The 17,058-nt window shown below is 35.9% G+C and overlaps 1 protein-coding gene across 1 annotated transcript in view; it reads right to left on the bottom strand.

Annotated features, from left to right (window-relative positions):
- Window positions 1-735: 735 nt before the first annotated feature.
- PARPBP (PARP1 binding protein) overlaps window positions 736-17,058 on the bottom strand; it is a 103,802-nt gene continuing 87,479 nt past the window's right edge. The window contains exon 10 of the mRNA XM_073900403.1: window positions 736-797. Coding sequence (XP_073756504.1) covers window positions 777-797 — 21 coding nt within the window. The 3' untranslated portion in view covers window positions 736-776. The remainder of the gene's footprint in view (window positions 798-17,058) is intronic.

Genomic DNA, 17,058 nt, shown 5'->3' on the forward strand with positions numbered 1-17,058 from the left:
CCACCCATCCCCCTCCCTTCTAGAACCCTCTGTTTCTCGGAGTCCATATTCTATCATGGTTCGGTCTCGCCAGAGTTCCTTTTCAAAAAGCATGACACGAGTCTCTCTTGTGATATAGATTGGTCTAGATATAAGGATATATGAATATAGATATGATATGGATCAACAGATAAGAAGACAGCCATAGATAACTAACTCTCCCTGCTATGTAAGGATTTTCTTTCTGCATCTCGTTTTAGAAGTTTCTACAGCCATAGATAACTAACTCTCCCTGCTATGTAAGGATTTTCTTTCTGCATCTCGTTTTAGAAGTTTCTACACATGCAGGTCTGGCCCTGGACAAAACAGTGAAGTGGGTGACTTTCACTTTCAGGGCTTCCCAACATTCGTGTAGCTTTTCTGTCCTTTCAGGGTCCATTTCACTCATGATGACTCTAGCTGCCAAGAGTCCTCTACTCAATGGCCCACTATGGTCCTTGCAAATTCTTTCTTCCCAGTTCCACTTGCCCAAGTCTGGAGTTCTCTGAGGATAACCATTCAGAAATGCCAATTTTGCTAGATTACCAGCAGGCAGCATGGTGTGCAAGTTGTAAGGAATGGTCCTGAATTGAGTTAGACAGTTTTGTGGAATCCTGACTCAAATACTTACCAGTTCTGTGATCTTGAATAGCTGACTGGACTTCATGTCTCAGTTTCCTCTTAGGTAGTATTGGATAAAGGAGGATGGTGGCTAACAGAATATGTCATCTAATCTATGATGCCTTCTCTCATCAGTTTCACCATGATTTTACACGCCACTAGGATAGAAAAGAATGTTCTAAATTATGCATGTAAGATGCTGTTGATTGTAAGATACATCCAGATTTCAGAGTGTTAAAATGTGAAAAAAGGTACATCCTAAAAGTGATTAAATATAATAGTATCCACCTCATAAGTTTATTCTCAGTATTAACTAAGGTAACCAATATAGGGTGCTTAGCACAATGCCAGGCACAAATTAAGCACTTGAATGTTAGCTAATATTACTAATGAGTTTCTCCAGCCAGACATACTTTATCTTAACAAGGGTTCTTTAAATATGACACCTTAACATACAAAGAGTCACTGGGGGCAGAGTATGAGGGCTTAGAGCCAATGAAAACATACCTTATGGGTGGCTTAGGCTTTTCAATATTCTCATTCAGGTTACATACCCTGAAAGTTGTAGGATTGCTCCTACTCAAAACCTAGTGACACAAATCTGGGATCAGAACTTCTATCACAGTTTAAATAGATTTATCTCCACATTAAACAATCAAACCTTTTAAAGGCTTTCAAAATTAGCTGCAGTTTATAACCAACCCCACTCACCCCACCCAAAAAAAAATTGCTTTCCTGGCTTTCTGGTTTTCTCATGCTCTTTAAACCTGAAAGTTTATTCAAAGCACCAAAATAATTTATCTTTGGTATTCTAATTTTTGTCATTTGATGTGTTAAGTTGAAAAAATGTTAAAAGACAAAACAGGAAAGAACACCTTTTCACCACCAGAAGACTTAGTTATCATTCAGATGAGTGACATTATAGAACAAGAATATTTTAGCAAACACTTTGAATGACATAAATGTCCTATATTTAGAAATCTAATTCTGTCACCTTTATGTTAAATTTAACACATAAAATCTAAGGATGGCACTCATCCAGAAGTCAGACATGATATACATAACAAATGTAGTGCCCACAGAATGTATAGTAAAGAATCATTATTTTATAGGTCTTCAGTTTAGTCTGAAGCCTGATAACTTGTTTATGTTAGCATGCCTGTCTGTTAAGTAGATACTAACTCTGTTGATGTGATTTTCTAAAGATTTGACTACTAGTGCAACAGTTGACGATATGTTGCCACAATTACATAACTTCATGAAAACTTTCACCTCGCTTTTGCCAAAAATTTAGACAGTGTCTATTTATAACCAATCAACCATTTTTAGTGAGTCAGTCCTTTTTCATCTTTTCCATGAATGATATGCTATGATGTAAATTGGTTCATGAAATTGACTAAAACCCTTTGTATACATTTGCCAAAGATAAGTAGGTCAATTTCTTTAGACCCAAGACCCGAGTGACACTCACTAACATCTATCTATCTTCTGAGGCAGAACTTAGGAACAGCACACAACAGCAGACAGTTATTCCAATTTGCAACCCGGAATACAAAACTGTACTCATTCTACACTCAGCACTTCCCTCTTGCTGACTACCCTTTTCATGCACTCACATGGAGTATCTGTTTATACTCCAGGCTCTCCTGTTAAACAGTATACTTCCTTGAAGACATAAATTGTACCTTATTCATCTTGGTACATTCCTTTACCTATCCTTCTTCCTTTCCATGTTTCATACCCAATGGAACCTTAAGATTTGTTACATTAAATTATATGTCTCCGACTTTCTGCAATTTCTACTTAAAAAAAAACACACCCATTAGTCTATGCAAGTTCTTGAAATCAAAGGTTTAGAAAGACTTGACAATAAATCTATGTTTAAACTTCTCCTGGTAGAGGGAACCCTGGGTGGAGAAGAGAACATACCAAGTAGAACTATAATTAATTCAGCACAAACAGCTTTTACTAACTCATATTTCTTTTCTTGATACCCAGCTATTGGAAATTGGGAAAACCCTCTACAAGGATTTTAATTATAATGCTTTTTCCAAGATAAGGTGGGTCTAGGAATGCTACTCAGAACACCCCCTGGACCACAGTCCTCAAAAGAGTTACGTCCTAGGGCACCTGGGTGGTTCAGTTGTTAAGCATCTTCCTTCGGCCCGGGTCATGATCCCAGAGTCCTGGGATGAGCATCGGGCTCCCTGCTCCGTGGGGAGTCTACTTCTCCCTCTGCCTATCACTTCCCCTTGTTTGTGTTACCTGTCTCGCTGTCTCTCTCTCTCTGTCAAATGAATAAATAAAATCTTATAAAAAAAAAAAGTTACGTCCTTAAGAAACTGAAGCAGTCTGCTCCCTGCTGGGAAGACTCAAGTTGATCAAATAAATTAGAGAAATAACCTAGAAATTGACACTGGGATCAAGGAACTTGAAGAGACTTTAGAGGGAGGCCTGGGTGGCTCAGTGGGTTAAGTGTCTGCCTTCAGCTCAGGTCATGATCCCAGGGTCCCTGGGATTGAGTCCTTGCTCAGTAGGGAGCCTGCTTCTCCCTCTGCCTGTTGTTCCCCCTGCTTGTGCTCTCTCTCTCTCTCTCTCTGGCAAATAAATAAATAAAATCTTTTAAAAAAAGAGACTTTAGAGATCATCTAATGATTCTAGTCAACACCCTCATTTTACAAATGAGGAATTTAAGCCCAAACCTAAGCTATATGACTTGACTAAGTTCAGGAAACTTATCAGAGGCAAAATCATAAAGAACGCAGGTACCTGAATTTCTAAAAATATTTTTATTGGGCTGAACTTTTAGATTTGACCAGGACACAAAATGACTGTTAAATTATCTCCAGGTCATTTTATATATGGCAAAAATAATACCCTCTGCAGAGTTTGATGTCACAGAATAACATATCAATCCAGGGCCAAAAAATAGGCCATGCACATAAATCTACTCACAATAACAATGTTCACAGAGACATATCCTCAAATGCAGCACTACTTGTGCTGATCCTACTATAAAATATGTCTCAACCCCTTTTTCTCTCTGGTGCCACAGACTTTGTTGAGGCCTCTATCACCTTTCTTGGGTCAAAGCAACAAGCTCTGAACTGCTCTCCCTGTTCTCAGCCTCTCAAGCTTTCGCCCTGTCGTAAGTTATCCAACAAAAAGCCTAGCTCTTTACATCATCCCTTTCTTTAAAAACCTTCACAAAATCAAAACACAAAAAGGCTTTCACAATCTGGCTTCAATAGCTACTCCTCAGCCCCTGGCATCTGAGAATATCCAGTCTGAACTTGTCACACTTCTGAACACCTGACTTCCTACCTTGGCACGTGACACTTCCTAAACTGGAATGATCTTCTGCCACCCTCACCCCCAGTCCACCCTAACACTCTTCTTCACCTGCAAACTCTTATGATCTGTTCATATGCCAACTTCTTAGTGAAACTTTCCTTAATTCCTCCATACCGTTACTCCATTCTAACAAATTTGCTTGGCTTAAAGAAAACAAGAGGCCATTGAAAGAAGTTAAACAGAAGGTGATAGTAATCAGACTTGTGGATTTAAGGGATCATTCTGGTTGCTATGGGGAGCAAGAACATGCAGAGAAACCACTTGGAAAGGTGATATCAGAGGTGACAGGGGCTTCAACTCGGGTGGACAGTAGATATAAGAGAAGTATGTCCACAGGATTTGGTCATGGATTAGATGAGAAGAACGAAGAGAAGAGGGGTATCGTGGTATCATAAAAGACCTCCAAAGTTTCTAGCGTGAGCAACTGAGCAGTAGGCCATGTCATTTACTAAAATGGATCTGGTTGTTTATTTTACTTGTATTTTGGTTTTTGTAGTTGGTGAAGGTGGGTAGATCATGAATTTAGTTTTAGATGTTGAAGTGCCTATTTAATTTCCAGGCAGATTTACTGATATACAAGAGTTAGGGACCAAGGCCTAAATTTTAGATATAATTCTGGCAGCTATTAACATATAAATGACAATTCTACATGAGACAGACTGAATCTGCTTGGGGAGACTACATAGAAAAGGAGAGGTCCTGGGACGTGTCTTGCTTTCTTTCTCCTTTCTTCCCAAGTCAAATTTTTTAAAGGGGTTATATGTACCCACTCCCTCTACTTTATTTTTCTAAATTTTTTAAGTATATTTGACACACAGTGTTACCTTAGTTTCAGGTATACAACACAGTGATTTACCATCTATGCTCAGCACAAGCATATCTACCATCTGTCACCATACAACACTATTACAATATCACTGACTATTATTCCCTATGCTGTGTCTTATTCCTGAGACTTATTCATTCCATAACCATAAGCCTGTATCTCCCACTCCCCTGCACTCATTTTGTCTGCCTATTCCTACCCCTGCCTTTACTTTAATACTATAAGTCCTTCCTTATTACTCATACAATCTGGCTCTGCTCTTCCTGCTCTATAAAAATTATTCTTAATCGGTTCCAAGTCTCCTAGTTAGCAAAATTAATGGGTTTTTTTCAATCCCTGTTCTCCAGAATCTCTCTGAAGCATGAGATACTGCCAATCACTACCATTCCTTTTTTTTAAATTTTCTTATTGCGATTTTTTAAATTCCAGTATCATTAACATACAGTGTTAAATTAGTTTCAAATGTACAATATAGTGATTCAACAATTCTATACATTACTCAGTGCTCATTATGGTTAAGTATACTTTTAAATCCCCATCCCTCTACCCACCTCCCCTCTGGTAAATATCAGTTTATTCTCTATAGTTATGAGTCTGTTTTTTGGTTTGTCTTTTTTATTTTGTTTGTTTTGTTTCTTAAATTCCACATATGAGTGAAATTGTATGGTATTTGCCTTTCTCTGACTTATTCCACTTAGTATTATACCATCTGGATCAATCTATATTGTTCCAAACGGCAAGATTTCATTCTTTTTATGGCTGAGTAATATTCCATTATATATACATACCATTTCTCTTCTTTATCTATTCATCTATTGATGGACACGCTTGGGCTGCTTCCATAATTTGGCTATTGTAAATAATGCTGCAGTTAACATAGGGGTACATGTATCTTCGAATTAGTGTTTCTGTATTCTTTGGGTAAATATCCAGTAGTGGAATTACTGTATAATATGGTAATTCTGTTTTTAATTTTTTGAGGAAACTTTATACTGTTTTCCACAGTGCCTGCATCAGTTTACATTCCCACCAACAGTGCACAAGGGTCCCTTTGTCTCTACATCCTTGCCAACACTTATTGTTTCTTATGTTTTTTTATCTTAGCCATTCTGACAGGTGTGAAGTGATATCTTATTGTGGTTTTGATTTGCATTTCCCTGATGATTAGTGATGTTGAGCATCTTCTTTAAAGAAGGGAAATGTCTCTTCATGTCTTCTGCCCATTTTTTAATTGGATTTTGGGGACTTTTTTGTGCTAGGTTATATAAGTTCTGCATATATTTTGGATACTAACCATTTATTAGATGTCATTTGTAAATATCTTGTCCCTTTCAGTCAGTTTCTTTCACTTTTGTTGTTTCCTTTGCTGTGCAGAACTTTTTATTTTGATGTAGTCCCAATAGTTTGTTTCTTTTGTTTCCCTTGTCTCAGAAGACCTATCTAGAAAAATGTTGTTATGGCTGTTGTAGAGAAATTACTACCTGTGCTCTCTTCTAGGATTTTTATAGTTTTGGGTCTCACATTTAGGTCTTTAATCCATTTTGAGTTTATTTTTGTGTGAGAAAGTGGTCCAGTTTCATTCTTTTACATGTAGCTGTCCAATTTTCCCAACACCGTTTGTGAAGAGACTATTTCCCATTGCATATTCTTGACTCCTTTGTCAATGGTTAATTGACCATATAATAGGGTTTATTTCTGGTCTCTCTACTCTGTTCCATTGTTCTCTGCATCTATTTTTTTACCAGTACCATGCTGTTTTGATTATTATAGCTTTGTAGCATGTCTTGATGTCTGGGATTGTGATCCCTCCAGTTTTATTCTTCTTTTTCAAGATTGCTTTGGCTATTCAGGGTCTTTTGTGGTTCCATACACATTTTAAGATTATTTGTTCTAGTTCTGTGAAAACTGCTGTTGGTATTTTGATAGGGATTGCATTAAATCTGTAGATTGCCTTGGTTAGTGTGGAATTGTTTTCTCAATCTTGAAAAATTTATTTAAAAAATTAATTATAGATTATAAAAGTAATGCATACATGCAAATAACTTAAGCAAAAAAGATGTGTTACACAGAACCTAAAACTATTTCTGTTTGGTATACTTTTTTTAAAATTTTAATTAAAATTTGATTTTTTTATTTAAAATCAATTAATTAACATAAAGTGTATTATTAGTTTCAGAGGTATAGTTTAGTGATTCATCAGTTGCATATAACACCCAGTGCTCATTACATCAAGTGCCCTCCTTAGTACCTATCAACCCAGTTACCCCATCCTCCCACCCATCTCCTCTCCAGCAACCCTCAGTTTCTTTCCTATAGTTAAGAGTCTCTTATGGTTTGTCTCCCTCTCTGATATCATCTTGTTTTATTTTTCCATCCCTTCCCCTATCTTCATCTGTTTTGTTTCTTAAATTTCACATATATTTGTCTTTCATTGACTGACTTAATTTCACTTAGCATAATACCCTCTAGTTCCATCCACATCATTGCAAATGGACATTTTAACAATATTTGTTCTTCCAATCCATGACATGGAATATATTTCCATATGTCTGTGTCATCTTCAATTTCTTTCATCAGTGTTTTATAGTTTTTAGAAGACAGGTCTTTCACCTCCTTGGTTAAGTTTATTCCTAGGTGTTTTATTATTTCTTGTGTCATTGTAACTAGGACTGTTTTCTTCATTTCTCTTTCTGCTACTTATTAGTGTATAGAAATGTAATGGATTTCTATGTATTGATTTTGTATCCTGTGATCTTACTGAATTTATTTATCATTTATCAGTTCAAGTAGTTTTTTGGTGGAATCTTTAGGGCTTTTTGTAGAATATCATGTCATCTGCAAATAGTGAAAGTTTTACTTCTTCCTTATCAATTTGGATGTCTTTTCTTCTTCTTGTCTGATTGCTCTGGTTAGGACTTCCAATGCTGTGTTGAATAAAAAATGGTGAGAGTGTACATCCTTGTCTTGTTCCTGACCTTAGATGAAAAGCTCTCAGTTTTTCACCATTGAATATAATATTAGCTGTGGGTTTTTATATATGGCCTTTATTATGTTGAGGTATATTCCCTCTAAACCTACTTTGTTGAGGCTTTTTTAAAAATTTTTTAAAGATTTTATTTATTCATTTGAGAGAGAGCGACAGCGAGAGAGCAAGCACAAGTGGGATGAAAGGTAGAGGGAGAAGCAGACCCTCTGCTAAGCAGGGAGCCCAATGTGGGGGTCAATCCCAGCACCCTGGGATCATGTCCTGAGCTGAAGGCAGTCACTTAACTGACTGAGCCACCCAGATGCCCCTTGTTGAGGCTTTTTATCATGAATGGCTGCTGTACTTTGTCAAATGCTTTTTCTGCATCTATTGAAATGATCATATGGTTTTATCCTTTCTCTTGTTGATGTGATGTATCACATTGATTGATTTGAAAATATTGAACCACCCTTGCACTCCAGAATAAATCCCACTTGATTGTGGTCGATGATTTTTTTAATGTATTGTTGGATTCTACTTCCTAATATTTTGTTAAGCATCTATGGTCTTCAGAGATATTGGTCTGTAGTTCTTTTTCTGGTCTGGTCTTTATCTGGTTTTGGTATCAGGGTAATAACTTAAAACTCTTTATATATATATATATATATATATTTTTTTTTTTGCTTCTGTCATTCTACCATATTCTGATTTTCTTCTCCGCTTTCTGTCTCCTCTGCTGTCTTCTCTCCGCCTTTTCATCACCTAAGTGTGGGTGTATCCTACAGCTCATATTTCAGATATTTGTTCTTCCATTCCTAAGTCCTTGGGTGATCTTAACTATCTCTCCAAGTTCAACTCTTCAACTATTACTTACATATGGATAATCCCAAAATCATTATTACCAGTCCTGACCTCTTACTTTCTCTCTTTCTAATAAAATTGAGTCCTGCATTTCCAACTACATGTCATCACCTCAAGAGCAATTCCCCTAAAACAAAAAATATTTTCTCTCCCTAGCTCTAAGCAAATTGATTATACAGATTTTTCATTTATGATAATGCTCTGCAACCATTCTCCCTGATACACAGGTCTCAAATCATACATTAAACCAAAAAATATCTCTTAAGTTGTTCCTCACTTCCCACATCTAATAACCTCAAAGTTATACTGATTCCTCATTCTCCTCCTAAAATTTTTTTCTTTCCATTACTGTAGCCACTGTACACTAGACTTTATTTTTCAGGTAAGTGAAAAAGTTTTCTAGGGGTGCCTGGGTGGTTCAGTCATTAAGCGTCTGCCTTTGGCTCAGGTCATGATCCCAGGATCGAGCCCTTCCCACTACTCAGTGGGAAGCCTCCTTCTCCCTCTCCCACTCCCCCTGCTTGTGTTCCCTCTCTCACTGTCTCTCTCTCTGTCAAATAAATAAATAAAATCTTAAGAAAAAGTTTTCTAATCAATTGTTCTGTCTTCAACCACTCCCTTTTCCATCTATCCTACCAGTTACTACCAGTGTTATCTCTCTAAACCATTACTTGACCATTTCATTCCCCATCTCAGAAACTTAGAACAGCTACTTGCAACTACAGGATAAAGTCTAGACTCCTTAGCTTAGTCTTCCAAAATGTGGTTTGATTCTATCTTTCAAGCTCTAATTCTCACTACTCTCCTAAGTTAACTCTCTGTCCCCCACAAAATTTGTGCATTTTCCAGTCTGATGCATTGATCCCTCACATCTCAAACAGCTTGCTTATTCTTCTCCAAATCCATATATCCTTCAATGGTGAACACAAATCTCACATCCTCCATGAAATCCTCTGACCATCTCCATCTGGAAATGATAATTTCCTTATTTGGAACTGATTGTCCCTGCCACTTAGTTGACATTTAACACTCAAGTTTATTTCACTTCCTCAACCATTGGTTCACTCCTTAAATTTGGACTGCACACAGAGTATTTATTGGTTGCCCATTAATAGCTTCGATAAATATTCTAAGAATCAAATTTAAATTCCAAGTTATTGAAGAATGTTATACTCCTATATTTCCACTGTTAACTATAATCATTATGGCATCATTATTAGTTCAGAAAATTGTTCTAGGAAATCTCCAAAATTTGGAAAGTTAACTAGATGTATTTACATTCTAAGAAACAGGCTTGCTTCCTGGAGTTGTAAAGTACAAAGAGAAAGAAGAAAAGGAGTTATTGATGTCACTAAAGCATAATATTTAAAACAATATTTTAACAAAAATGCAAAAAAGAAAAATTTCAAGTTGCACCAAATATCATTAACCGCAGTTCATTGGCTTGTGATTCATTCCAGATTTCATGTGAATTAGTTCAGATTTCACGGCAACATGATTCCTTGTAATAGCAGAAATAATCACTTAAAAGGATGGTAAATCCTTAATATAATGGAAATTAAATAACTACATATATTCTCAAGTAAGTAAACCATCCATTTTGATAAAAATATGGACACTTTGGGGGAATATTTATGCTGTTTGCTAACCAGAACCCTGTCGGTTAGTCACTTTTGTCATGTCTCTACCTAATAAGAAAATGTGTACTTTATTAAATTCTCAGTATCTCTGAGTACTCTGAGGCCCCAAATCTTTCTAAAATCCTTTGAGATTGTGTGTTTCAGAACTTTAGCAAGCCTCTGTGATTCTTTGCCCCTTCAGGCTCTCTACCACATCTGCAGAGCCTGAGGCTTGACCTCGTTTTATTCTGCAGTATTTGATAACTGAACAATTGTAAACGAGGTGAGATAATCTATTGGGTATGTTTAGAAATCAACTCAAGTTTTCTAAATTATTTCAGAATGAATCCTTTTTGTATTTGTTTGGTTCTAATATGTTTTCATTGTTGATTATAGACTGGTCCATAAGATTTTTAAGGATACTGTTTTTTTCTATGTTGTATACCCCAGCCCAGAATATATTCTCCTGTGCCAGATATAATGAAGCCCATGAAGCTACTCAAGAAATAGTCATTAAACTGAGTTCTTATCCCTGGAACAAATAAATGGTATCCAAGGAGGAGAGGGTCTAAATTACTGGGCTCTCTTTGAAGTGGAAACTTTGTTTCAGAAGTCAACTAGGTAAAGAACTACAGTTGTTCTCCAGGGATGACTTTTGAAATGAAAGCTGGCCATGAGGGAGATCACTATGGACAGGCCTTAACCCTGTTGGATTTAATCACCTATGAAAGATCTTTCCCTGTTGTGCACATCAGGAGGCTTATAAATTAGATGCAGACAACTCAATCACTTTCAAAAATCAGCTCTCTCTGAAGGAATTGGAAAGAATGGTTTCATAATTCCTATAGTAAGAGGAGTTGCCACAGTAAAATAGCAGCAATTGGGGTTAGGTAGGCCCCCTTTCCCATGCAGATTCCCCAGTAAGTGTTTTTGTTTCTTGGTTTTGTTAAAATAAGATCCAAGTTATGGTTTCATAATTTCCCCATCACTAGCCCTGAAATGAAGTTACTACAGCCCTTAAGCTGGAATGACTCCACTAGCTGCATAGCAAACCTTTGTCCAGGATTCAAACCAAACTGAGTGTTTGAGGGTTTGGGTTGTTTTGAGTTTTCTAAACTTCAAGCTTAAATTTTCATGAACCTTACTGCACTTCCTGATCTTTTCTGGGAGAGAGAGTGGAAAAAGTGAACTCTTTAGTGCCAGTGTTAGAAGCAGTGTAACTAACTGCCTGGAGAAAAGATAGGCCTAGATAGAAATATTGTAAGAGGGTCAACTCTGGAACTTTTTTTTTTTTTATTTCTCTCTGAAAACTTCTCTTAAATTCTGTTCTCCTAATACTTACCAGTTAATTAAAACATTAAGTGGCAAAACTGGAGTGCAATGTTCCTAAAAACCATAGCACAATGAGAAAAGCCAGCAATTTTAGTTCAGAATTGAAATAAAATAGCTATTACCTGTTACAACAATAATAATGAAGTATTAAACAAACATGACAACATCCTCAATGCCATCTTAGGAAAGAACTGGTTGGAAGAAAGAGGAATGTCCAGATCTAAGTGGTTTTTTTTAATTTAAAAATCTTTTGTTTATTTATGAATATTATTTTTTATTTAGGATGCAACTTTTTTTTTATTAAGCTCAATTAGACAACATATAGTACATCATTAGCTTTTGATGGGCTTGGAAAATTCATTTAATTCTACAGATCCATGGGAACAGAGTAGAATTGTAGGAGGAAAAGAAGTTCAAGAAGTAAAGGAAATAAGAGATATAAAACTTCATAGCAGAGCTACTTGGTGTGGTGAAGACAATGTAAGCCATGGATCAGACATAAAATCAAGAACTATGTCATTCTCAACAAGTGTACTGCAGTCTACTGGCTTGGGTGGATGGCCAGCTCAGAAAACAACTCTTATCAATGAGAGCTTCAGAGTTCCATATTGATGGTCTATGTCAAGAGGGAGCTTCAAGGAACACTGATCCACCAAAATCAAGGATGAAAAGAACAACTGTAACCACAGCATCATGAGCACTGTCTAATTTCTTCATCACTGTGATGGATTATTTGCTCATACAGAAATCCACAGTGGTTATACGTGAAGTCAAATGCATCTGAAGTTGCTTGGCATGAACTTTCGTTTAATAAACAAACACCATATTGACCCGCCAGAGCCTCTTTCTTAGGAAACATAAAAGGAATCATTTGTAAGCAAGTCAAATTCTGAATGGGATTCTCTACAAGCCCTGCTGAATATCCTTATCTTAGAAGTACTAGGACCTAGGCCTCCTCACTTCTCCTGATAGAACCCCATAACTAGGGAAGCCTGGGGGGGTCAGCTGGTTAAGCATCTGCCTTCGACTCAGGTCATGATCCCAGGGTCCTGGGATCGAGTCCCACATCAGGCTCCTTGCTCAGCAAGGAACGTGCTTCTCCCTCTGCCTGCCACTCCCCCTGCTTGTGAGCTCTTTCTCTCTCTGACAAGTAAAATCTTAAAAAAAAAAAAAGAAAGAAAAGAAACCCATAACCAAACATATTTGGACATCTCTTTAAAGAGCTTAATGAAGGCAAGGCTGATATATCTAATTCAGATTCTTAATCTGTCTCTCACTACCAAAATCTAGAGATAAAAAATACTTTTATTCAAATCTTTATAAATATTATCCTGAGCAATCACAACTATCCATAACTACACTCTGAAGGAAAGCATGTTCAAACAAAACTGACCACAGGGCAATTATCAGGTGTGGGGAGTTCTAGGGTCATGACAAAAGGGAAACTGCTTGCTAGTCACAGACAAAACAGGAATGTTAAACAATCAAGGAAGTAGATCAAATTATGCAGTGGTGCGGGGGGGAGGGCAGTTTCAATCTGGAGCTGTGAAATCAGTTAAGAATCAGTAACAGGATGGCCAGGAAAAAAATTAACTATGTGAGTTACAAACCATTGTTTTAAAAGCTATTCCTCCATCAAAGCATATTTCCCATATGAATCCTGATATAATTAAAGCAGATAGGGTGAGTTGTTTTGTTTTTAGTTCATTATTTTTTCTTAACAAGGTTTAATATAGAAAATTCAGAATATAGATAAACACAAAGAAAATACATGTATTTTAACTACCTATAATCTGCCTACTCAGAAATAATATTATTGACATTTCAGTTATAATCTTTGACATACACACACACATACACACACACACACACGCAATGTTTTTAAAAGGTATCTTAAAATGGCTTTGTAAATTTTTTCATTAAATAAATATTTAATAACATCTTTGCATGTACACGAACATATACCTACATCATCATCCTTTGTGACCACAAGGTATAGCTGTACCATAATTTGTTTAGCCAACTCCCTATTTATGGTAATTTAAAGTTTCTAATTTTTCAAAAAGTATTTTTACACCTACCTCTTGGCATATTTCCTGATTATTCCCCTAAAAAGGATTTCTAGATGTAGAGTTCCTTGGTAAAAGATACATATTTTGGCACAGATTTCCAAATTACTTTCCAGAAATGTTTTATCAATATATACCTCCACTAGAGCATATGACAGTCCTCATTAACCTACCTCTTCATGAATCCTAGCTTTTATTATTATTCTAAATCATTGCCAATCTAATAGGAAAAGTATAGGAACTTACTGGAGTTTAACTTGCATTATTTCTTTATTAGTGGAATGACTTGGATTTTTTGCAGTTTTGCTGTTTTACCATACAGAAACCAGATTTAAATATTTACAAGGTTTAAATATATTCCAATAGTATACCTTTGGGATTACATATAAGTCTTTTCCTACCATAAGATTATCTGGCCATTTTCTCATGTTTTCTTCTGGTTCTTTTATGGTTTGGTTTCACACAATTTAAACATTTACTTATATCTGAACTGCATTTTTCTTTAAGGACTAATAGAGTCCCATCTTTACTTTTCTCCATATGTTTAGCCCATTTTCTCAACACCAGTCTTTGAGTAAACAACTTTTACTTATTGATTTAAAGGCAGTCTTTAGCTTATACTAAATTCTAATAAATATTTGGGTATATTTGTTTCCATTAAGTTCACTTATCTATTTCTGGTTCTGTATATACCACACTATTCTAATTCTTATAGCTTTAAAAAAGCAAATTATATTATCTGGAGGTATGGTCCTACTAAGAATTCTTTTCCTCAAAATGTACAGGCCATTTTCTCAGGTGATCATGTTTTTTTTTTAATTATGGTTTTAATTTGCACTATGTTAAAATTTTTAATAATCTGGGGAAAATTGATATTTTTATAAGCCCTCTCTATTTGTTCAAGTCTCCTCTTAAACTTCAATGTGAAATTTTTATCTTTTGTGTTTTCAAAATTTGTCTTTAATTTTAAGCCTTCTTAAAGTATTCTATAGGTAGAAATATATATTCTAGATATTCTATTTTATCACTCTGATAAATGGGGTCTTATTTTCCATAGAGATATTCCCCAAGACCACCCTCAAGCTCAGTGATTCACTTGGACTCCTACATGGGACTTAGAAGCTGTTACACTCGTGGTTATGGTTTATTACAGTGAAAGAATAAAAAGGGGTAAAAGGAAAAGCATATAGGGCACAATTCAGAGGAAACCAGGGTCAAGATTTCAGATGTCCCCTCCCAGTGGAATCACATGGGACACACTTAATTTGTCCAGTAACAATGTGTGACAACATATGCAAAGTGTTGCCAGCCAGTGAAGTTCTCCCAAGCTTGAATGCCCTGGGTTTTTTAATTGGGGGTCATTCATGTAGATATATAGCACTTGGATTATAAACATCAGTTACCAAAGCTCCAGATCCCAGAAACAAACCTTAAATCACATTGTTAGCATAAACTATTTGGATAAACTGGTACAACATGGCTCAAGGCCTCAGGCATGAAACACACACACACACACACACACACACACACACACACACACACACACACACACTCTTATTAGAAAGAACATTCCAAGACCTCAGCTCCCAGGGGCCAAAGGCCAGCCCTTATTGGCTCTAGCTATCATACTGAACATACTTGTTTCCAATTCATTTTTTTTTAATTTATTTTTGTAACCTTTCTAGTTAAACACTCATATCATCTGTGAACAAAGGTAATTTTGGTCTCCTCCACTCTGGTAAATACCAGAATATATTGTTTGTTATTAATGCATTTGTTGGAATTTCCAGAACAATGATAAATAACAGTGATAACAGTGAACATTAAGTCTTATTCTGACAATAGTGGATATGTTGTAAAGCTAATTATTTTATTGATGTTAATATCTGGCATATGTTCTTTTTCATGTTATTTTTAATTTATTAAATTGTTTTTATTTTTCATGAACAGCTGTGGAATGTAATCAAATGCTTGTGGGCATCAGTTAAAATAATCATATCTAAGATACTCAAGAAAATAAAATGTGAGCTAAAAATTTTATATCCAGCAAAACTGATCTTCACTAATAAAGGATACAAATGATTTAACAACATGCAAAAACTCAGGGAATATTTTTCGTATGAGACCTTACTGAGGAACCTACCAGAGAAGTAACTTCATACAACCAAAATGAATACAGAGACATCAACGTAAGTCTAGTAATGAGCATTAAATATATAAATATTATATTTATAAAATAAACGAGTGCTTAAAACAGAAGACAGTATGTAATGGTTATATGCTCAGATAATGGTCAACTCTTGCACAACTTCAAAAAATGGAGTGGACATATGCAAAAAGCAAACAAACAAACAAAAAACACCTTTTGAAAATGCTCCTCAGTATATTGGTGGTGGAAGTATTAATAAATATTTTGAGATTGTGTATTTAATTTAGGACAAAATTAATGAGTAATTATGAGATATTCTAATATCCCCTGTGTCCTTGAGAACTAGGATTTTCAGTGGGAGGGAAAAAGTAGATACAGATATAACACAAAAGAGATTGAGTTAAAAATCTCTATAGGGGAATTTGAACTGAAAGCGAAGTATGAATTCATCAGATATTTTATGTAGTATACTGTTTTTATTTGCTATATCCACTCAAGAGGCTTAGAAAAAATGACCAACTTGGTAGCAATGAAATCTCTGCTACCAGGAAATCTCTGCATTGAAATTCCAACTCTTATTTCAAGACTTATTTAAGAAATGACAAATTCAGGTCTAGCAAAAGAAACATATGAGATGAACCTGGAACACGGTCATACTAGATAGCAAGAAATCTATCACAGACTCAGGGGTCCATGTAAAGAGGCTCCCCCGGGCCAAAGATGGGACAAACTGAGCCATAAGTTGGGTAATAATCTCAAGTGACTGAAACACAGCAAATATGTTTAAATCCATGAGTTCGTATTGATACTTAAGGAAAAAAAGTAAATGATCACATTTTGAGAATGAGGGGGATGCAATTCATTATTCTGAACACTGTAAATAAGGGGAAAAATTAAGCATCTATCTTGCATTTCTTATATACACTATACTACCAAGAAACAAAATATTAGATCAAGGGGAAAGATCTCTTATAAAAGTATTTCAAATAATAAATGAAAAGAATGATAAAATTAGAATTTCACCGTTTTTAGCCCCCAATTGAGCATCAATACCTGATAATAACATTTATGTGCCTCTTGATTAAACAAATCAAAAACATCGCCTGGGTGGCTCAGTCGTTAAGTGTCTGCCTTCGGCTCAGGTCATGATCCCAGGGTCCTGGGATCGAGTCCCACATCGGGCTCCCTGCTCAGCGGGAAGCCTGCTTCTCCCTCTCCCACTCCCCCTGCTTGTGTTCCTGCTC

The sequence above is a fragment of the Callorhinus ursinus genome, unplaced genomic scaffold, assembly GCF_003265705.2.
Source record: "Callorhinus ursinus isolate GAN/ISIS: 27379988/994484 unplaced genomic scaffold, GSC_fseal_2.0 scaffold14, whole genome shotgun sequence".
Taxonomy (NCBI): domain Eukaryota; kingdom Metazoa; phylum Chordata; class Mammalia; order Carnivora; family Otariidae; genus Callorhinus; species Callorhinus ursinus.